Below are 23157 nucleotides of genomic sequence, written 5' to 3'. Positions count from 1 at the left end.
ACGGGCGGCCCTCCAGAAAATAGCGGAAGTGACGAACGGTCAGGTACAGGGCGAGGAGCTCGCGGTCGAAGGCGCTGTACTTCCTCTGGGCGTTGTCGAGGTGCCGGCTGAAGAAGGCCAGGGGGCGCCAACCCCCGTCCGTGAGTTGCTCCAGTACAGCACCAACCGCCAACTCTGAGGCGTCCACCGTAAGGGCTGTCGGGGCATCCTCCCGTGGGTGAACCAGCAGCACAGCCCGAGCCAGGGCCTCCTTCGCGCCGTCAAAGGCTGTTACCGCCTCGTCGGTCCACACGACGGTCTTACGCTTGCCCGCCAGCAGCTCGTATAGCGGCCGCATGATGTGGGCCATGGATGGCAGGAACCGGTGATAAAAGGCCACCGGGACGTAGCTGTCACTCCTTCCACAGCTCCCCCGCCCGACCGGAGAAAATCGGGCGCTTGTCGAGTGACGTTTAGCACACTGACGTCATCACGGCGCGCCGCCCACAGCGCGTCCGCGCGCCTGCCGAGGGCCCGGGTGTCTTCAAAGGAGGCATCTGTGAGCTGCAGGCGAATGTCGGCCGGCAGCAGGTGCAGGTAAGTGTACTCGAACATTAGGCACAGTCTGTGCCCGTCGAGTAACGCGACCATCTCCTTCAGGAGGCTAGATGGGCGCCGGTCACCGAGGCCTGGCATGTGGAGGAGCCTTTCGGCCCGCTCCATTCGGGTTAGCCCGTAGGTTTGGAGCAGCAGCTCCTTAAGGGCTTCGTATTTATCGTGGGCCGGGGGGTCCTGGAGGAACTCCGTTACCTCTTCGGCCGTGTCCTGGTCAAGGGCTCCCACCAGGTGGAAAAAACGGGTGTTATCCACTGTGATGCCCTGCAGCTGGAACTGGGCCTCCGCTTGGTAAAACCAAACGCGAGCCCGGGTGGTCCAGAAGGTCGGGAGCTTGATTCCTACCGCGTCGACAGCTGGGGCCTGGTCGGCCTGCGAGCCGGACGGGCGGTCGGATTTTGCTTTTGTGCCCATCCTAATGAATGGACCGTCGGGGTCACCAATGTAGCGTGTCGATAAAGGCCCGAAATAAAGGCAAGGAGCCAGGTATTTCGGGAACGTATATTTTATTGTACCACGGTTATCAGACGGGTCTAGTCTGCCGGAATGGCTTGGCGCCCAAACCTTGTCCTTATATACCTGGTCCCGGACCGCCTCCCTGGACTGGTCCATTCCCGTGCCGAGGGGTCGGTAGAAGTATGGCCCGACCCTTGGGAGCCGCCACACTACTGTCATGAAATCTTCTGACATCCATTCTCCTTCACATTGCCTACAAACAAACATTCACTAGTTTGTCTGCTTATGTTTTTTAGTTTAGAGTTATGGCATGGAAGCAGGCCCTTCGGCCCACTGAGTCCACACCGACCATCGATCACCTATTCACACTAGTTCTGTTATCCACTTTCGCACCTACTCCCTACACCCTACGGGCAATTTACAGAGGCCAAACAACCTACCCACCTGCATGTTCTTGGGATGTGGGAGGTAATCAGAGTACCCAGAAGAAACACTTATGGTCACAAGGAAAATATACAAACTCCACACAAACAGCACCTAAGGTTAGGATTGAACCCATGTTTCCCACGCTATGAGGCAGCAGCTCTACCAGCTGCACCAGTTTTTACTGCAGGTAATGCCAACTGAGAATCCTATTTTAGCCATTTTGTTAAAAAGGTTTCTATTTGGAGGCAAGTGATCAAACACTCAAATTAAACCAGTTTTCAATGTGTGCTTTTTATTTGAGTTTCCATTAATGTTTGTAAAGCTAATTTCTTTACAAAGACTCATAACATTATTAAATTATATTATTAGTAACTATTTCATTTTGTATATTAGAGGACAGATGACCTGGATTCTCATTTTCAATCTATGTCTCTCATAACATCTAGCACCTGGATTTGTGGATACTAAGACAGTGTCAAAGTGCAAATAGATTCTCATTCCTTCTCTCCAGAGAAGATGCTAGATGGCGGCACGGTAGCGCAGTGGTAGAGTTGCTGCTTTACAGCGAATGCAGCGCCGGAGACTCAGGTTCGATCCTGACTACGGGTGCTGCACTGTAAGGAGTTTGTACGTTCTCCCCGTGACCTGCGTGGGTTTTCTCCGAGATCTTCGGTTTCCTCCCACACTCCAAAAACGTACAGGTATGTAGGTTAATTGCCTGGGTAAATGTAAAAATTGTCCCTAGTGGGTGTAGGATAGTGTTAATGTACGGGGATCGCTGGGCGGCACGGACTTGGTGGGCCGAAAAGGCCTGTTTCCGGCTGTATATATATGATATATGATATGATATGTTGCCTGTCCCGCTGAGTTACTCCAGCATTTTGTGCCTACCTGCAAATAGATTTTTCCTGCTCTCCCATCAACTGCTGATTCAAAGTGATTACAAACAAAAAAAATGAGGCATAGACCTTGGTCTTTATGGACTGTTCTTCTTAGGCCCCCCTCGGTCATGGCTGACCATGGGTGATGCATCCTATTTGGCTGCTTTCTCCACACCTTGGCTAGAGCAGCGTCGCTTGTGGCTGAAGAGACCAATGCGGGAGTGACAGTCTCTGTCGCAAAGGTCACATTTGTGTGTGGTCTCTGGTTTGTTGAAGTTGCTGCGCTCCTTTCTGCATGTCCGCTTTTCTGCCGCTGCATTCATCAGTTTCTCTCCCCCCGTTTTGAGATGTTGGTTCAAGGTACCTCTCCACCTCGTACGGTCAGCTGCAAGGCTCTCCCCCAGGACTCCACATCGATGTCGAGCGCCTTCAAATCACTCTTGCAGACATCCTTGTAACGTAGCTTGGGGCAGCCGATGGTTCTCCTCCCAGATGTTAGCTCTCCATAGAGGATGTCTTTTGGAATACAGCCATCCTCCATGCGGTGGACATGGCCCAGCCACCGCAGCCTGCGCTGCCTGAGTAGAGTGCATATACTCGGAAGGCCTGTTACAGTCATGGACTGTTACTCTGCTGGTAACCATGCATCAATAAATGTCTCCAGAGAACATTAGACCAAGTCAAATAGACATTTGAGATATGGCAGTGAATTAATTGCTCTTAAACTATAACAACATTTGGAAAGTCTGCTTTCTTTTGTTGTATGAACCCAGCTACATCTGTGCAGAATTCATGAACTAAGGTGAGCATTAAAACTTACGTTTTGAAGCATGGATCTCCTGACAACAGTTGCATACCTATAGTGACCTGCAAAACAAAACAGCTAGTGTAAAAAACATAAGACATCTGCTAAAATAATCATCTCCTGTAGCCCTGAGAATAACAACAGATTGAAGGATTAAGCAGCAATCTGCTCATCAGGAGGATGAGGGATGATCTTATAGAGGTGTATAAAATCGAGGACAATAGATCGTGTAAATGCAGAGTCTTTTAACCAGAATAGGGGAATCAAGAACTAGTGGACATAGGATTAGGGTAAGGGGGAAAAGATTTAATAGGAACACGATGGGTAACTTTTCTTTACACAAAGTGTGGGGTGTGTATGGAACGAGCTGCCAGAGGAGGTTGTTGTGGCAGGTACTATCACAAGTTTAAAAAACATTGATAGGTACATGGATAGGATAGGTTTAGAAGGATATGGGTCAAATGCAGGCAGGTGGAACTAATGTAGATGGGGCATGTTGGTTGGCATGAGCAAGTTGAGTCGAAGGGCCAGTTTCTAGCCCATATGACTTAATTGCTCCAGTAATTTAATCCGGGATCGAATAATCTCAAACAGAAATACTAGAAGTCATCAAAAACTCAACATAAGATTACAGTCTTATAATTACTTCCAGTTTAATAATATATTTTGAAAGTGGGCTGGACTGTGCTGGACCCAACCTGCATTTCTCCTGGGATGGTCACAGTCACATCTTATTTTTTACTGCAGGGCTGGCAGTGTCCTGCTGGCTGTACTGTTGCGGCTGCTAAGCAAGACAGAGCAGTTTGCAAACAACGCCTAGACCAAATGAAGGCCACAGACTGCCCTGGTGGCTTACTGAAGGCTTGTGCTGCCTGGCCTTTCTGATGTTTCCAAATGTTTACAGTCAAAGATATTTAAGTACAACAGAATAATATTTAAATAATGATAGAAATTAAAAAAAGAATTAATGAAATTAAAACTTCACAACTGCATTCAACTTTACAAATGTATTTTAATTATTTTTACGACTTTAATTAGGTTTTTTAAAAACTTTTGAAGAAGATTGGTGATCCTACTCATGAGTGTGTCATGCCAGATGTTCTAGCTGTGGCAGTCATAAAGCTGTAGGAATAGCTATTAAGTAAATTTGGTCATTCAGCCCAGTGTGTAATGGAACTCTTGAGTGCTATTACGTCCCGATGTGCAGGTGCAGAAATCCAGAACACATTCACACATACGATGCAGCTAACTGGTGTTCCTTAATGGAATCGTATGCTACCCAGTGCCTTCAGCCCTATTATGTATTGGAAGCTGAGGGGTAATTTCCTTCTGTTTTGTTAGTGGTGTGGTGATCTACTGATGACCACAGTGTAATATTTCTTCAAAGGTTCTGCAGTTCAGAGTCCAGACAGCAATCCACCAAGGCTCAGGGAGTGCAGGTACCTGAAATGCTACATGTTAGTATGCTGGTACAACACATAGGCTAGCCTTTATTTCAAGAAGGTTATAGCGCAAAGGAAAGGAATTCATGCTGCAATAGTGTGGGGCTTTTATATGACTACATCTGATAACATTGCACTGTTCTGGTCTCTTTGCCTAAGAATACATCACGTTGGAGCAATGCAATTGAGATTTACTCTATTTAATCCCTGCCCTTCAAGGAATGCATGCATATAATGGACCGATACTTTAAACTAAATTGGCTGAAATGATGTGAAAAGTGTTACACAAGTACAATACTTTTTTTTGGAAGAATGAGAGGTGACCACGTTGAAACATACAAGATTCTCAGGCAGTGACAATGTAAATGCTAAGCAGCCATTTCCTCTAGCTGTGTCCAGAACTAGGGGCTTTAGTCTCCGGATCAGAAACTAAAGGGATTTATTTTTCCCTAACTCAGGAAGTTGCAAATCTTTGGGCATCCATAGTTCCTTGAAGTACAGAATTTCAATGGTAATTTAGTATTTTTAAGGCCAAGATTGAAGCCAAGATCACCCAGGGAATCACAAGGGTGTGGATGTGACACCAGATAGAAAATTGAGCAAGGCATAAAACCTGCTCTGATTTTATAAGAAACTGGATAATTTTGAACATTCACTTGCAGCAGCTAAGACTTTGTTTAAACATATCATTGCTTTTTCTATTTTAAACATCAATGTTCTCTATCAGCAATTATACCTTAAGGATGGAGTTGTCCTGCCGAGTATTCTTTGTGTCATAACCCTCTAGTAAACAGCAGCGTGCAGTGGAGCCTGAACCTGCAAACTCCGCTAGATTGAGATCAGCAAACCCAAGCTGGGAGATGGAAATAAAAAACAAAGATTAACTGACCAGTACTTGTGAACAACAAAACCCATTGAAACCAAAAGTAATTATCTTCATGTTATTAAACCATAACTTTAAGATGTTCTCACTTTTGCTAAATCACTTTGTTGACTATAACCATTACTGGAAACAGTCTTAACACACAATAGGTTCATTGTTATTCAGATTTAAGTCCTTAATCCAAAACTTCATTTTTCAATTCTACAATAAAAATAGGTTTCCATGGGCAGGAAAACTGCTTGAGCAGATGATGTCTCTACAGACAGGCAGGAAGTACTGTGAAACAGTGCTTATGTTGCAGTAATGATTAACCAGCAAAATGCACTGTACATGCCAATTTGGTCAAGCAACAGCAAAAGCTATTCTATAATCACTCTTAACAATTAAATACAAAACTAAAAACACAGGTGTACATTTAACTTGAAAATTCAGACCTTAAAGCTGCATTTCTTTGTAAACTACAAGATCAGGCCAAATCCAAAATTCAGACTCTTGTTGAGAAATGGGGAAAAAAATGACAGAAATTTAAAAGACTTATGAAGGAGGTTTATTTATAATACTGTCAAAGAAAAATGACAGTATTGTCGATCTGTAAGCAAACTTCAAATTCTATTTTGCAGATATGGCAGGGATCCACGTGGCATTATTGTAACTACATCCATCACTAAAAATTAGAAAACAACAAATAAATTACACACTAAACCTATCCTGTGAACATGAAAACCCGATTCATGAAAAGATATTGGTGAAAAGATAAAGATATTTGAGAAAATCTAAATCTGGTTTCATAAAGTATTTGGAAAAATATCCTAACACCAATGATATCAAAGTGCTTTCAATGAAGATGTCCCTGTTATGGTCAGAGTGACAAATTTTCTCCTTTACTTCTCCTTTACTCAGGTAAAACAGCTAGCTACTGCAATAAAAAAAAATCTACATTATAATTTTTTTTTAATCCCCTTTAAGGCTGTTAAGTACATCGGGAGTCAGGATAGTCGCTGTCTTTATAATGAAGAAACAAGCACGGAGTTCAAATGTGTATCTATAAACATCATTTACAGATGCATTGATCTACACAGTAGTGAATAACAATGAACTACCCATGGTTCAAACAAATTACCATAATTGATCAGTTCTTATCCAGTTGCTAATCAACTAAAGCAAACAGAAAACATTCTTATTTATTGCAAGGGGAATTGAGTACCAAAGAAGGGAGGTTATGCTTCAGTTAAGTGGGGCACCAGCAATACCACATTGTGTGCTACTGGTTGTAATATTGGTCCCTTTATTTAAGGATATAAATGCCTTGGAAATAATTCAGAAGAGGATTTACCAAACTTGTACCTGGAATGACTAATTTGTTTTATCAGGAAAGGTTGGATAGACTGGACTTGATCTGGCTGGAATTTAGAAGAGTAAGAAGTGACTTGATTAAAGCACAATAATGTTCCACTCTGAGAGGGGCATCATACAAGTACCGTGTTGCTGTCATTACAGCAAGTATGAACGGGAGAACTGGAGAAAGGTAAGATAATATATTCAAACTACGAACTGCACAAGTCTCCAAAGAGACAAGTGGATTCTTAATGCGCTTCTAACAAGGGGATTGCCTTATCTGCATGATGCACAATTGCTACCTCAGGCTGGGGAAACTTGAAAGTCTCTCGTCGTTCAAGAAATATGAGAGATTTATGTCAGAAAACTTATCATGGTAAGCAAATGCCAGAAAAGGTTGCATTGTTTTATGTTCCTGAAGGCAAAAATATGCTGAAATGATTAAATGCACAAGTATCCATTGTAGCTTGATCCATTTGTTGTTGAAATGTCAGGCAAGCTCATTTCTGGAGATGGAGGGAAAGAAATTGAAAAGTCCTTCAGCAGTGCTTCTGATTGTTTCATCTTTAACGCGGTGCAAAGTCCAGGAAACATAATGTAATTAACAGAAGGCACCAAAGATAAGTAGGAATGAAGTGGAGAAATGGAGGGGGAAAAGAATGTGCTTTAAAATTGTCTGGTGGCAGGGCAAGGATAGGCAAAATGATTGAGAAAAATATATAATTTCCCTTGAAAGAATCATTCTCACATAATTCGCCATGGCAGAAAACACTAAGCCCTTGTTCAGAGAAAATACATACAAAACAGAAGGAAAAGCAGTGTTGTCTGTACCAAAAATAATTCATATTTACATATTTTTTCAGCTATTTATAAATAAAACACCTTTCACTGTCCAGACTTTTAGTGGGCAAGCTGTCATTTAAATTCACTGTATTGTACTTGATTCGAAACTCAAGGTCAATAAAACTAAGGAGGCAAATCTATCACAAATTATCAGAGTCTAAGCATGCAATTCCTCATTTAGTTTCCTGCTTTGGTGCACTATCACATTTATTGACCCTACCAATTTTAAGATCAAGATATCAGATGCAGTGAATTTCTTAGTACGCTGTATCTGGTAGAAGGAAAATTCCTTGAATCATTTAGCAGCATGAAGCAGTCAACATTCTCGACTGATGACCCTGGAAACAGAGCAGGAAGACCAGCAGAAAATAGCTGAATATGTGCAAACATTTTTTTAAATGGAGGGAGGGAGGGGAAGGTAAGGATTCATATCACAAGAAAGAAAAAACAGTTCAGGGTAATTAAAAGTTCCAGGATAATTAAAATAAAGTCCAGATCGGCATGCAATATTCAACCTTAGAATCTCAAAATGTTATACCACATTTAAAATGCTTGCTCAACATGAAACAATACAAAAATATTATGTATCATGGAAACACTCCTCTCCCTTGGCTTATTTAATAAAAATACAGACACTAGACAATAGACAATAGGTGCAGGAGTAGGCCATTCAGCCCTTCGAGCCAGCACCGCCATTCAATGCGATCATGGCTGATCACTCTCAATCAGTACCCCGTTCCTGCCTTCTCCCCATACCCCCTCACTCCGCTATTCTTAAGAGCTCTATCCAGCTCTCTCTTGAAAGCATCCAACGAACTGGCCTCCACTGCCTTCTGAGGCAGAGAATTCCACACCTTCACCACTCTCTGACTGAAAAAGTTCTTCCTCATCTCCGTTCTAAATGGCCTACCCCTTATTCTTAAACTGTGGCCCCTTGTTCTGGACTCCCCCAACATTGGGAACATGTTTCCTGCCTCTAATGTGTCCAATCCCCTAATTATCTTATATGTTTCAATAAGATACCCCTCATCCTTCTAAATTCCAGTGTATACAAGCCTAATTGCTCCAGCCTTTCAACATACGACAGTCCCGCCATTCCGGGAATCAACCTAGTGAACCTACGCTGCACGCCCTCAATAGCAAGAATATCCTTCCTCAAATTTGGAGACCAAAACTGCACACAGTACTCCAGGTGCGGTCTCATCAGGGCCCGGTCGGTACAACTGTAGAAGGACCTCTTTGCTCCTATACTCAACTCCTCTTGTTACGAAGGCCAACATTCCATTGGCTTTCTTCACTGCCTGTGAAGACCACACACTTCTACATTTTTCAAAAGTACTTAAAAGATATCCTCAATTACTGCCTAGCAAGAGATGATCTCAAGATAAGCATTATTATTTGCATTGCTGCCCAGATGAGATAAGTCTCAAGATGAATATTCACTATTTGGAGCAAAATGATGCCCTTAAAAATTCAGTGACAAATTTGGTGCATATCGAATAACCCAGCTGAGGTCATGGTCAAAGGGATCTGTGCATTTACATCAACTGCTATCTTACAGCCTCACCATAGCAACTGTAACTGGTAACATTGTGACTGCTAGAAAATTATTTCACTGTTGAGAAATAAATAAGCATGGCTTACTTTTCCTGGTCTACTGCATTTATTAATCTCACAGTTAATCTGAAGAGTGATCAAAAAGGTGTTGCATTTATATTGAAGTTCCCCATATTTCTCAAAAACATTTTAGGCCTTTATAGCTGATGTGGCTTATTTAAAATGACGGGGAATACATCAAGCACATCATTTTGCGCACATAGCTGGATAGAAAGGGGGGACTGAGAGATCATATTTAATTTTTTTAAAAATTAAATGCGGAATTACAATCTAAATCTGTGGAAAATCAGGATAACGAGCTACTTGGTGACTTCTTTAATGTTTGCCTCAACTAGGAGAACATGCAGACAACGATCTTGGTTAAACATCATATCCAAAGGGATATGGTGTTTACAACAGTATTCACTCACTGGTGCGTTGGGAGTATCAATTGAAATGATGTTCTGAAGGTTAGGATTGGGAATAAGCCCACAAACATTTGACACGAGTAAGAATTGTATTACCTGAAACAAGAGTTTCTGGTTTGAAAGCAACAGTTGCAATTGATTTGACAAATGGAAATTTGTGCTAAAAATAGTAGTAACATGAGTGGGAGCAGGCTTGATAAATTGATGCCCTAAGCAAAGTGGCTTCCTAACAAATTAGCATTTTCTGTCCTGCTTTAGAATTTAGAGATACAGTGTGGAAACAGGCCCTTCAGCCCATCGTCTGCACTGACCAGAGATCACCCCATATGCTCCCAATATCCAACACATTAGGGACAATTTACAGAAGCCAATTAACCTACAAACTTGTACGTCTCTGGAGTGTGGGATGAAACCAGAGAAAACCCACGCAGTTACATGGAGAATGTACAAATTCCGTACAGACAGCACCCGTAGTCAGGATTGAACCCGGGTCTCTGGTTCTGTAAGGTAGTTACTCTATCTGCCACTTTGCCAATCTGTCAATTTGAATGTTGAACAGTACCAACATCTGGACCAAATTAACTCTTGAATTTTGCATCATAGCCTCAGTCTACGGCAGGGGATGTAACATTACCTTAGAGAATGTCTTTCCACCTTTGAGTTCCTGCAACAAAATAGGAAGGATTAATAATCTTTTTTTCATCTATTATTAGCTTTATACAAGGACAATATGAATATATGACAGATCACTAGTATATTGTTAAGTATCTGAAAGCGCTCTAGAGATATCTGACTTTTAAATGAAACCCCCAAAAAATTAATATAATTTAAAAACAAGACTTTAACTGGAAAAGGACAGACACGATGATGAAAATGTTATTAGATTACAAAACGTATCAACTATTCAAGCCGGTGAAGCATCTTGTGCATTAAAAGCCAAAACTTTGAGAACAGTAAAAACAAAAAAGGATAATGAAAGATCAAAATGTCCAATGAGATTTATTCTTTTCGGGGACAATGGAAAGTGATTTAGTATTATTGTGGAACATTATTTTAATTAGACACTAAATACTGGTATAACTCAACTGGGTAGGCAGCATCTCTGGAGAACACAGATAGCTGACGTTTCAGTTCAGGACCCTTCTTCAGAGTGAAAGTCACCTATTTCTGTTTTCCTGAGATGCTGCTTGACCCACTGAGTCACTCCAGCACCGTGCCTTGTTTTGTAAGACAGCATATGCAGTTCTTTGTTTCTACACTATTTTAATTAGATTATCATACATTTTTGTGAAGGCCCTGGTCTACACTTTCTGTAAAGAATACGGATCATGTGGAAACATTCACTTTTCACAATAAAATAAAATTCACCAGAAAGGGAAATGTATTTTACCTCACAGTGTAAAAATGTACTTAGAAATGACTTGATTTGGAAGATGCTTACCTTACGTACAGATACTCTGCAAATACAAGGGTCCAGTACACCAGTTGCTGGATTTGCACTCATCTTGCAGATGAAATTAAAAATTTTCTTCCAACGAACACAATTCTGCTGAACTTCTACCCTGTGAAAAGATGACAAATTTGTTAGTTTTTGCTTTGATCCCATTCTCATGTCAATGTCATTTTAAATCAAGCATAACTTAAAATTAGTCTTTTCCCCCTGGGTGTGTCATTCTTCCCATCCTCTCTTGACCAGTTCTTTGGCATAACCACCAGTGCACATGTCTTCCAATCAAGACAGTATATGTGTTGTGTTCACCTCTACATTCCTGTTTGATAGCACCAACATACCCATATCGGCAAATATGTGCAGGAAATTGCAGGAAGTAAGGGTGGGAGAGCTTCCAAACTCACAAGAAACATGTAACAATGCAAGATTTTTTCTTTTATATGGCCTATGGCAGTTACGGCCACAGTTGTGAAAGGTGCAGTCCTGCAGAGGTTACAATTTAATAGATTTTCCATCAAGTGAATTGCAATTAAGTTTTAGTCAGATAAAGACAACTGCTCAAAAACATCAATAAAACATTCAGTGGACACAGAAAAGGTCCAGTACATAACCCAACTTTGGGTTTTTCTTGGTCAAAAAATATTGAACCTTTCTTCTAAAAACAGAACAGACTGACAGATAAAGAAACAGGGAGTATGAGAGGTGTGCTATATTTCATATTTTTCTGTGATTATAAAATGCAAAAACAAAATGAAAATAATAAACTTTATTTCTCAGCATCAGTCTTCCAGGACCAGCATAATACAGTTTGAAATTCGTATTTTGCTGCAATGACTAATTGACAGCAATTTTAGTACAACATTCTTACTCTGTGCATTTGACAGGAAGATGTTTTATATTACCTTTCCTTCAGAGTGGCATACGTGTTTAGTATGAAACAGTGTAAAACTGGGATGATTGGGTCACATGTGAAAACAGGCTAGAGAATAATTGAAATTCAATCTTGAGGCGGTGAATTGCACACAACAATCAGTTAGCACAACTGGTCTGTCAGGCAATACAATGTTTATACGTGATGGAAAGGGGCGAGATCACAAATGGACCCAGCACAGTGGTGGTAACCCGATCAGTGGCAAGTTAAAAAATGGTCTGTTTCTTTAAGCTCCACAAAATAACAAATTCAACCTCTTTGAAAATAGACACAAAGTGGTCAATGTTAAATTTTAACTGCAGTGTTTTGGCAGGAAGAAAGGAAAAATAAACCATTCCCAGAACTTTAAATATTTAAAAAATCTGAGTGGAATTAATACTGAACAATTTTGTAAACAGTGAACCAATACAGAATCCTTAGCATCGAGTCCTGATCAAAGTCACATCACCAACTACAAATATAATAAAACATCCACTATTCGGAAATCCCAATGGTCCACAATGTGACTTACTAAGTGATGTTTCCTGTGCTTCCTTTCTATTCACTGGGACCCCTATTTTCGCACTGCATTTTGAAAATAAAAATACTATGGAACATGTAAAACACTGATTTAAAGTACTGATTTAAAGGATATTAATAGATAAACCATCTCAGTTCAGAAAAATGTGAGTAGGCCAATTGTTGGAGCTTTACTGTAAGTTACACAACAATTCTTTTCATCGATCTTGAGAGATAACTCACACCCATATACACTTACAACAGAAGCACTATCGCTCTGGAAATAGGTTAAAAACAGCCCAAAACTCTTCACAAACTGTAACATTTGTACAATGAAATCTTTACTGGTGCACTTAAAATAAAATAAATCTGCATCATGTTCCCAGTGGTCTCATGAATAGTTTGGCATGTAAATAGGATTGATAAAAGTCAGAGGCCAGAACTAAAGTTCCATTTACAAGGTTTCGTAATGCTGGGATAATTCAAGATCCCTCCCCCATTCCCTGTTTATACTTTTGAAACAAAGCCACTGGGAATCAAAAGGAACAAAAAAAATGTTTGGCCTCAAAATTTGCTCCATGAATGCAGCGTCAACATTTACATCATGCATGCCTTCTATATCTGCCACGTCCACAGTGACATGGAAGGAATCCTGTATCATTTTAACATTCAGATTTACGGTCAATGCAGATTAATTCAGAGCAAATTCTTAACTTTCCATGCCTCAGCTTTAACTCAACAATAAAACAAGTTACTTCAGTCTTTAAAGTTAAATTTATTATTAACTCTTTTTGAGATTAAGTACAAAATCATTGACAAGGCTTTCATGTGCAATAGATATTAAAGCTTAAATAACATAGGCTTGCTATTTGCACAAGACTGCAGAGGTTTAATTGAAATGTATTAACAAATGCTTAGCCAGCTTGTAAAGGACACAGGAAATGGGAGCAGTAGGCGGCCACTTAGCCTCTCAAACCTGCTCCACAATTCAACAATTTAATGGCTCATACTCTACCTTGACACTACTTTCCTGCCCTGTCTTGTATCCCTTAGTGTTCCAGTACAAAAATGGACTGTTTCCTTGATCGTTACGTTTTTGCATATTTTTCATTTCTTTGTTCTATATCTCTCATTTTCATTTCCCCTGACTCTCTGTCTGAAGAAGGGTCTCGAACCGAAATATCACCCATTCCTTCTCTCCAGAGATGCTACCTGTCCCGCTGAGTTACTCCAGCATTTTGTGTCTCTTTTCTAACAACATTATAAACCCTGGCTAATGAAGTAATAGATTCTTAATGCCTTTAGCAACCAAAACTTTTATCTGGGCTGCCATCAATTACACTGCCCTCAAACACATTTTGTTACATCATCAGAAAATTTAACTAAATTGGTCAAACAGGATCTTCCCCTATCAAAACTCTGTTGATAATTTGTGATTAATTTTAGCCTTTCCAAATGCAGGTTAATTATATTCCTCAGATTTCCCCCCCAATAATTGTCCTACCATTGACAATAGACTGCATTGCTTTCCTTATTTCAGAATTTCATGTGTTCGAAGTAGGAGAATATCTGCAATAGGAGAATATCTGCAACCAGAGAAAAACCAAGCCGATCTTACCTTTGTAAGATCAGCTTGGTTTTTCTCTGGTACAAGAAAGAATGGGGAGTTGATTGAAGTGCACAAGAAACTGGAAAGGTGACCCTCGAATTATGGGAGGGGGAGGGTCAGTTTTCTACAAAACTATCCATATCATTATTTTCCATAATGTGAAACTGTGTCATCTGCACTGGCATCAACAAACGGGAGTTGAAAATAAAAGTGTTTATATATTTATAATTCAGCGAGTACAAATTTTATTCAGCATTTCAAATTTTTGGTCGCTTGTATATCTTCGAAGTGCCTTTTGTTAAAAGTGCAGTGGAAGCAGTCTTTGCAAATGCAAAGGCATTGGAAGAATCAATGGGAACAAAAGAGCACGGGAATGAAGAGTTGAGATTACAATCAGATCGTCCATGAGGCTCGAGGGACTGAAATGCCTACCCCATTTCCTATTTCATATATATATATATATATATATATATATATATATATATATGTATTAACCACCTATAACTAAAGAAATTTCTCATCATTTCAGTGGGAAATGACCAATTCTTTATTCTGAAACTGAGCCCTGATTCGAGCTTCACTATCCACGGGAAAAATCCTCCACATATTTACGTATTATGTTATTGTGAAAAGAAGAATCTAATTCTCTAGTCAGCTGAATTAGCAGTACGAATATTGCAAATTCCAGCGTCCTGGGATAAAAAAAAAAAATTCTCAGCTTGTCAGAGGTCAAGAATTGACATTTTCCCTTTTATAATCAAATACATGGCACACGTTAAATCAAGGGGCTTGTGTGCAAGAGGCTTGTATGAACAAGGACAATGAAGCGTTAGAGAAAGGTTACAACGATTTCTTCCCGCTTCAGAAGCCAAAAGTTTTACCGAAATCTATGAGAGCATTCGCAGGATTTAAAAAAACAATTTCTAAAGGGGGCCAAAAATTGCTATAAGTAGTTCTGGAAAGCGAAGCACATAAAATAATTTAAAAGATGCAAAAAAAATCTTTCAGCAATAACCATTTCCTGGCAACTTCCCCCATTACATATTCCTGTATGCACATTTATAATGGAAACTGCGTATGTAATCTTGTCACATTGTAATTACACCTCCCACTAGCATCTTGTAATAACACACTTGCATCTTCAACCTGCCAAGTTTACATAGATCATTTCTATTATACGTGAGGACTCAAATGGGTAGAAACAAAAACTAAAAATATGAACCAAATGCATAATATAATGAAGACTAAACCAAGGTGCTACAACTTTGTCAATTTATCACAAGGCCTCAATCCCCCTTTACCATAAGACATAAGATTCCTCAAGTATCCAGCACTAAATATCGTAGAGTATTCATCCGGCTCCCTTTCTTTCTACAGGAAAGTACCAAGGAAAAATATCCAATGATCATTCCCACCTTAATTTTAAATACTTTAACCTTGCTTTCAAATCAGTGACCCTGCTTCTCAGCAGAGACACAGGTCTTTCAGCCCACCATGTCCACATCAACCATCAAGTACCCATCTGCACTACTCCTATTTACCAACAACTTGGTAGGCAGCCTTCCAAGCCATGGGAGATTCAAGCATTCTTTTCAATGCTTCTTAAAGGGATGTGAGCTTTGGTGACTGAATTTAATTGTTCTTGAACATATGCTGGTGAGCTGCTTTCTTGAACCTCTGTGGTCCTTGAGGCGTGAGTACCCCCACTAAACTGTTCGGGAGAGAATTCTAGGATTTTGACCCAACGACTGTTAAGAACGACAATATATTTCCTGGTAACTTGGTAAGTTCTGCAATGCATTCTGCAGATGGTACAAACTACTTCCATGTGTCAGTGGTGGAATGAGTGAATGGTTGTGGATGGGGTGTGCCTATTAACTTAAGCCTTGTAGATTGTGGACAGGCTTTGGGAAGTTGGGAAGAGAGTTACTCACTGCAGAATTCCTAGCCTATGATCTGTTCTTGTAGATACATTGTTCATATAGTTACTCTATTCAGTTTTTGTATACGCTCCCAGGATATTGATAGTGTGGTCGGGGGGAATTGGAGCCAGTGATGGTCATAACTCCAAATGTCAGGGGGTAATAGCTACATATATCTGAAAAAAACCATTACATCGGACATGCCTCATAATTGAAGGAAGGTCATTGATGAAGCAGCTGAAGATGGTTGGACCTAGGATACTGCCCTGAGGAATTCCTACAGCTGAGGCGATTTCAGCCCCCACCACCCATTCAAGCAGCATGTCCCTGCTTGTACAGCTTCTAACTATGCCCATAATATCATTCAATGTCATAACTTTTCCTTCAGTTTTTTCTCCCCCTTCATTTCTTTTTCTTTTAAAACGTTGTGGTTATAGCTTGGGCTACCATAAACCTGTGCCCCAAAACTCCCTCCTATAACTCTCTGCCTCTGAAGCCATGTTTTATCCATTAAGATAATTTTTCGAATCCATCAAAAAAATAACCAATAAACGTTTGGTGATCTGCCTTAATACCTCCTTATGGGTCATGGCACTAATGTTTGCTGATGTTGAAACAGTTTGCTGGAATAAAGACACTATATACATATTTTGCAAATTAAGATTTATTTCACACTTTCCCATTTCTAATTAATGATATTTCAAAGGTAACTAGCTCTTTCTTGTTCTACAAATGTTTCCCTATCTGTTCAGTGTTTCCAGTGCATCCTGTTATACCTGATTTCCAGTACCTGCAGTTTTGTGATATTTATGTAAATGGAAGTAGCTGTTGCTCATTGGCTTTAGGATTCAAAACTCCAGCCCATCACAAAAAAAAATGTCACTTCATACACTTCAAACATTTCCCATAAAGAAAAATCTATTATTTCTTTAAATTTGTTAAATAAACACATCAGCTTCATGCCATTTAATACTGATATTCAAATGATACAATAACTTACATTTCCATGCTATGAACCAAACTACCAACACAACACTGATTCAAGATGGCGGTGGTAAAAGGTGAAGGGGAACGTCGGCACATGTAAACAACTCCCACATCTTTGGAAAAAAAACTAAAGTTCCATGATCAGATCAAGAAGGAGGCCACAGGTGACCCCAGAATAGATCCTCTTCAGGAACAGTGTGCAGGGCGTCACCATGTACCAATGATATCTTGCAACTTCCAAGTCTCTGAAAATTTTGATCTTGAATGGGGGGCTGCTGAGGGGGTTGGATGATGCATTTGCTGTGGTCATGGGTCATGGTATTGGCAGAGGCAGTCTTGGGAGATCCCACCACTGCTGGATGAATGAGTGATTGAGACCAGCCTACAGATGTTGCACATCGCACTTGGCCAGGCCGACCCCTATTTTATTGAGCCAGTGTTGCTTGGACACTGGGCTTTAAAGTGAGAAAATATGATATTGCACACCTTCTTGTGCCAAGATTGGGATTTTTAAAGAGACTTGCAAGTTGCACTGGAATGTAGCGATACTCTGCATGCTGTTCTAGGAGAGAATTTATTGTACTCACGTTAGTAGGATTCCATTGGATAGCATGGAGAACAAGCATTTCACTATATCTCTATAGGTGATAAAAAGTAAACAACACTAAGCTAAACTAATCTAACCTAATATTTATACAGAGCAACAGGATGAGGTAAAGAAATCCATGCCTTTCAACGAAGAAATCTGAACACAGATTCTCTTTGTACAGTGGAATAGTTATGCTACCTACAGTTTGGAGTTCTAAATTTATTTTATTACTTGCTTCATACAAGAATAATTTAAAATGGATTCATTCAATGAATCGTCCAGGGAAATTCTGAAATCAAACCATTTCTTGTTCTAACTCACTTATGCTACACTAACGTTTTTAAGTGACTGAATTAAACTCCAAAAATAAACTACTTTGCTCAAGGTTATGAGACCTTGAGCAATATAATATCATTGCAGAGATGGAAATCAAGAATGGAAAGCAGCCAAAATGTATTTAATAGAGAGACATCTGATTGACTTTGTACTTTATAAAGGTCAGATTAAAAACAAAATCTATAGAAGATAAATAGGTTATGCTATTTTTAAAGATCACCTTGGAAGTTGAGAATGCCATGGAATTCTATTGCGTTACCAGAATCAGCTAGGGTAAATGGTTGTGCAAACCAGAAATATATCCTTCTCCATATCTGGTTTGTCTCCTTGTTAATCAGCCCACTAGGACTTTGTAGACCATTAGTTAATGTCACAGCTTGTGTACAATTGCAGACTAAGCATAAGATGGCGATACATTTCTGTGGATGGCTGAAAACGGGGAGGGTTATCCACCGTACCCGACAAATGGTGAAGTCAAAGGCTGTGGTGAGCTTGAAAAAGGTCTAGTATAATTGCTAGTGCAACTGTCTGCATTTTTCATGGAGTTTTCATGCAGTGTAGACCATCAGTACCAGGCTTGGAAATCATAGCCAAGTTGACAGCTCCATGGCTGCAAACATTAAGATGTCTTCGAGGTATGGAAAAAAGAAACACAACAGCCCAATCACACATTCGCAATCATTATAAAATGGGGCAAAAACACCAGCTGAGACCAGACCTACACTCGGCTTCAATTCCCATTATAAATACATTACGAAAAATCCTGTTGTCCCAGATTCATAAGAAATTTAAAAAACTAAACTAAACAACGTCAGAGGAATCTATGGATGGTTAATCTAATTATCACATTATATTATGTTTCCAATCATATTTCAGTTATCATACAACCCATTGTTTATTTTCCATTTATGTCTTCAAATATGGCTCCATGTTTGCACAGCAAAAAAAAGCGCAAATCTCAACTACCAATGACAATATTACTCCTGGCAGGAATGCCGGAAATTTGTCCTCAATGGGCGATATCTGAAGAGGCTCTTTCTCCACACTTCCACACTCCCCAGGCCTAAAGATTAATAAGTTTATTGATTCCAGGTCAGCTGTACATGTAGTTTCCACGTGGATCTGGTGCTATTAATACTGCAGCTATATCTCCCAAAGCCCAATTCCAAGCACCCAATGATATAGATACCAAAACTAATTGATCAAAAAGATTCCTCATCCTACCCTTCCACAGAACAAAACCGCCTACAACCCATATTTACAGACAAAAATAACTCAATGGGAGACGGTGTGGATGGTAGATGGGGGTATGAAGAAGAAAACCATTAGAGTGTTATTTGTAGACACAAAATGCTGGAGTAACTCAGCGGGCCAGGCAGCATCTCTGGAGAGAAGGAATGGGTTACGTTTCGGGTCGAGACCCTTCTTCAGACTGATGTCAGGGGAGTGGGCAGGACAGAGATAGAATGTAGTCAGGGACATTAAGACCGGTGGGAGGACTGGGAAGGGGGAAGGGATGGAGAGGGAGGGAAAGCAAGGGCTATTTGAAGTTAGAGAAGTCAATGTTCATACCGCTGGGGTGTAAGCTACCCAAGCAAAATATGAGGTGCTGTTCCTCCAATTTGCGCTGGGCCTCACTCTGACAATGGAGGAGACCCAGAACAGAAAGGTCAGATTGTGAATGGGAGGGGGAGTTAAAGTGCTGAGCAACCAGGAGATCAGGTAGGTTAAAGCGGACTGAACGGAGGCGTTCAGCGAAACGATTGCCGAGCCTGCGTTTGGTCTCACCGATGTACAGGAGTTGACACCTGGAACAGCGGATACAGTAGATGAGGTTGGAGGAGGTGCAAATGAACCTCTGCCTCACCTGGAAAGACTGTCGGGGTCCTTGGATGGAATCAAGGGGGGAGGTAAAGGGACAGGTGTTGCACCTCCTGTGGTTGCCGGGGAAAGTACCTGGGGAGGGGGTGGCTTGGGTGGGAAGGAACGAGTTGACCAGGGAGTTGTGGAGGGAACGCTCTCTACAGAAAGCAGAAAGGGGTGGAGATGGGAAGATGTGGTCAGTAGTGAGATTTTATTGGAGGTGGCGAAAATGTTGGAGGATTATATGCTGTATGCGACGACTGACACAGGGGGACTCTGTCCTTGTTACGAATGGGGGGAGGGGGAAGCAAGAGCAGAACTGCGGGATATCGAGGAGACCCAAGTGAGAGCCTCTGTCCCGCCCACTCCCCTCACATCAGTCTGAAGAGGGGTCTCAACCCGAAACGTCACCCATTCCTTCTCACCGGAGATGCTGCCTGACGGCTGAGTTACTCCAGCATTTTGTGTCTACCTTCAATTTAAACCAGCATCTGCAGTTCTTTCCTACAGAGTGTTATATGTGATTGCACAATGTGGAAGCCATACAAAAGATTTTTTTTTAATGGTGATGCAAGGTGAGGCAGTTGTATAGAAACAGATTATTCAGTCCAACTGTATATAATGTTTATACCCATCACAAATCTACTCCCACTGAAATTGTATCTTCTGACTTTATCCCCATATTTACCCATTCTCTACTTCTCACATTTACATTACATTTTCTCCTATGAACCAATATATTGTGTATCTGATCTGTTTGGATAGCATGCTACAACTAACCCATGTGATTGCAAATTCCACATTCTCATTGCTTTGCACTAAATCTTCCTCAGTTCTTTACTTCATCTGATGACTAGCTTACATCACTATTCCGCTTGTTCTGGACTTATCTAGAAGTGGAAACTGTCATTCACATCAATCCTGTCAAATGCCATAATTTAAAAAAATCCATATTAGTCTTTTTGGAATCTTCTAACTCCAACTGAAAGAAAACCTCAGTCTGCTCTATCTATTCTGATGGTCCATTGATTACTTCTCATATCTTTATAAATACCTGCTATGCTCTGTTCAATGCCAAGAGGTTAAAAGGTAACTAAAAATAATAAATACAACAAAAGGATAGCCACAGAGTGTGAGAAGAAGATAGATGCAGATCTGTTGTCAATTTAAGATTACACAATGTGGACCATGATACTTGAAAGCGAGGTTACTATTAGGAAGGAGGAAAATGGGTGTATCGTTTTTATTTGCACCGCTGTGTTTTTCTTGACAGCACTGTACTACAAGCTCTCCGGTAGCTTGTCCAAATGGCTATTCCTCATCCTTGAGTTGCAATCGTGTTTGTACACTGAAGATAGATCGCGTCAGCCATTGGAAAGCTTCTTCAGCTAAAATTTGTCAATGACAGATGGTCAATGATAAGCAGTCAGTTATACAAACCAATTAAAGGGTACTATGTGTACGAAGGAACTGCAGATGCTGGTTTAAACCGAAGATAGTCACAAAAAGCTGGAGTAACTCAGTGGGACAGGCAGCATCTCTGGAGAGAAGGAATGGGTAACGTTTCAGTTCGAGACCCTTCTTCAGACTGAAAGTCACGGGAAAGGGAAACAAGAGATATAGACGATGATGTAGAGAGATATAGAACAACGATGCAAAAATGTAACGATGATAAAGGAAACAGACCATTGTTAGCTGTTTGTTGGGTGAAAACGAGAAGCTGGTACGACTTACTCTAGCTAAAATTGAATCATAGCACAGGGAAGGCAGAGAACCCAAGATATTTTCTATATGTAGAAGTCAGTGTTGCTAAGTGGTGGAATACATCACTGAGTATTTGATGAAGGCTGGATGAATAAAAGGATCCTTTGCTTTTCCTGGCAGATAAGATGATAAGAAAAGATATGGCATTCATGCATAATGGGGGTTTTTTTCTTGGAGAAAGGGCAAGAAGATTTCAAACTTGTACTCCTGAGATCAAATAGCTAGCCTGCAAGATTGAAGTGGTGTACTGGACAATATTGATTTACTCATGATTATTATACTAACAAAGTAACTTTGCCCTTCATATTTTTCAGCTACACCTAGGTTCCATTGTTTCCAAATCAACATTAAACAATTTGATAACAGATCATTATTGTTGTATTAACGACCATTATCAAGTCAAGTCAAGTCAATTTTATTTGTATAGCACATTTAAAAACAACCCACGTTGACCAAAGTGCTGCACATCTGATTAGGAAAAAAAAAGAAACATACAGTGGCAGGCAGCCAAACACAACGGCGCGGCCATCTTGAACAAAATGTTTAACTATATCAGTAGGGTATCACAGTATGATGTAAGTGAACTTTATTTTCATCTTGTCGCAATAACCTTTTGAAAGCAATCCTACAGAAATACAGTTGTAGCAGATTTTTTCAATATCGGGTATAGTTGAAAATATGAAAATGTGATTTTCAAAAATAGGAACAAAAATCTCTTAAAAAAAACAAGACAGAAATCCCAATCATTAAAAGTATATATCAATTCAAAGTATATATATATATATATATATATATATATATATCAATTCTTAAAAAGGTTAAAAGAACAAATCATAATTTGCTTTTGACCTGGAACCATTGGTTGGGTGCTAATGTTCAGTTGGAATTAGTCTTTTGGAAATAGTCACAGCTAAATCTCATCCATTTACGCAAAGGGGAATGTTAGGTCATGCATTACTTTCAGAATGTGACTTTCGGTAAATTAGATTTCTCCCAAAAGTAAATGTTATTTCAGCAGGTAATTATCCAAGCACAATTATAATTGCAAGTATTTTTTTGTTACAGAGCTTCTAACTTCATGAATCAAACAGAATCTTTTGGAAATAATGATCTAGGCAAGTTTTCAAAATTACAGGGGCAGCTAAAAATCTGAATGAGGAGACACCCAGAAATACAGAGCAACAACTGTACATCACTCCAACATCATAGAGCAAGCTGTCACAGCCTATCTAAACAAAGGAATAGCTTGCAATAAATACAGAGTTAATATTCCAGGTGAACGTTGTTTTACCAGCACTAGATAAACAGTCAATGTGAAATATTTGCTCATTTTCACATGCGCTGATTTACCTGCTGGTTATTTCCAGCATTTCTTGTTTTATTTTATATTCCGAGCATTTGCGGTTTTCACATTACAGTATACAATACATAATAAATGAACATCTATTTCTTTCCAGCCACTTTTCCCAAATTGTACAAAACTATATATTTAAACATTCCTAAACTAATCCAGCCTAAT

The 23157-nt window shown here is 40.1% G+C and overlaps 1 protein-coding gene across 2 annotated transcripts in view; it reads right to left on the bottom strand.

Moving 5' to 3' along the window:
- The window catches only part of LOC144608406 (early estrogen-induced gene 1 protein-like), an 84953-nt gene that overhangs the window by 27715 nt on the left and 34081 nt on the right, over positions 1–23157 (bottom strand). For both annotated transcript variants that reach the window (XM_078426137.1, XM_078426138.1), the window contains exons 2-5: positions 11131–11251; positions 10324–10353; positions 5341–5457; positions 3178–3224 (exon numbers count right to left, since the gene is read on the bottom strand). In XM_078426137.1, the coding sequence (XP_078282263.1) occupies positions 3178–3224; positions 5341–5457; positions 10324–10353; positions 11131–11251 (315 nt within the window). The remainder of the gene's footprint in view (positions 1–3177; positions 3225–5340; positions 5458–10323; positions 10354–11130; positions 11252–23157) is intronic.

This window comes from Rhinoraja longicauda, chromosome 31 (assembly GCF_053455715.1).
Source record: "Rhinoraja longicauda isolate Sanriku21f chromosome 31, sRhiLon1.1, whole genome shotgun sequence".
In the NCBI taxonomy this organism is placed as follows: domain Eukaryota; kingdom Metazoa; phylum Chordata; class Chondrichthyes; order Rajiformes; family Arhynchobatidae; genus Rhinoraja; species Rhinoraja longicauda.
Note: the sequence above shows the minus strand (reverse complement) of the source record. Positions and strands in the feature narration are given on the sequence as shown.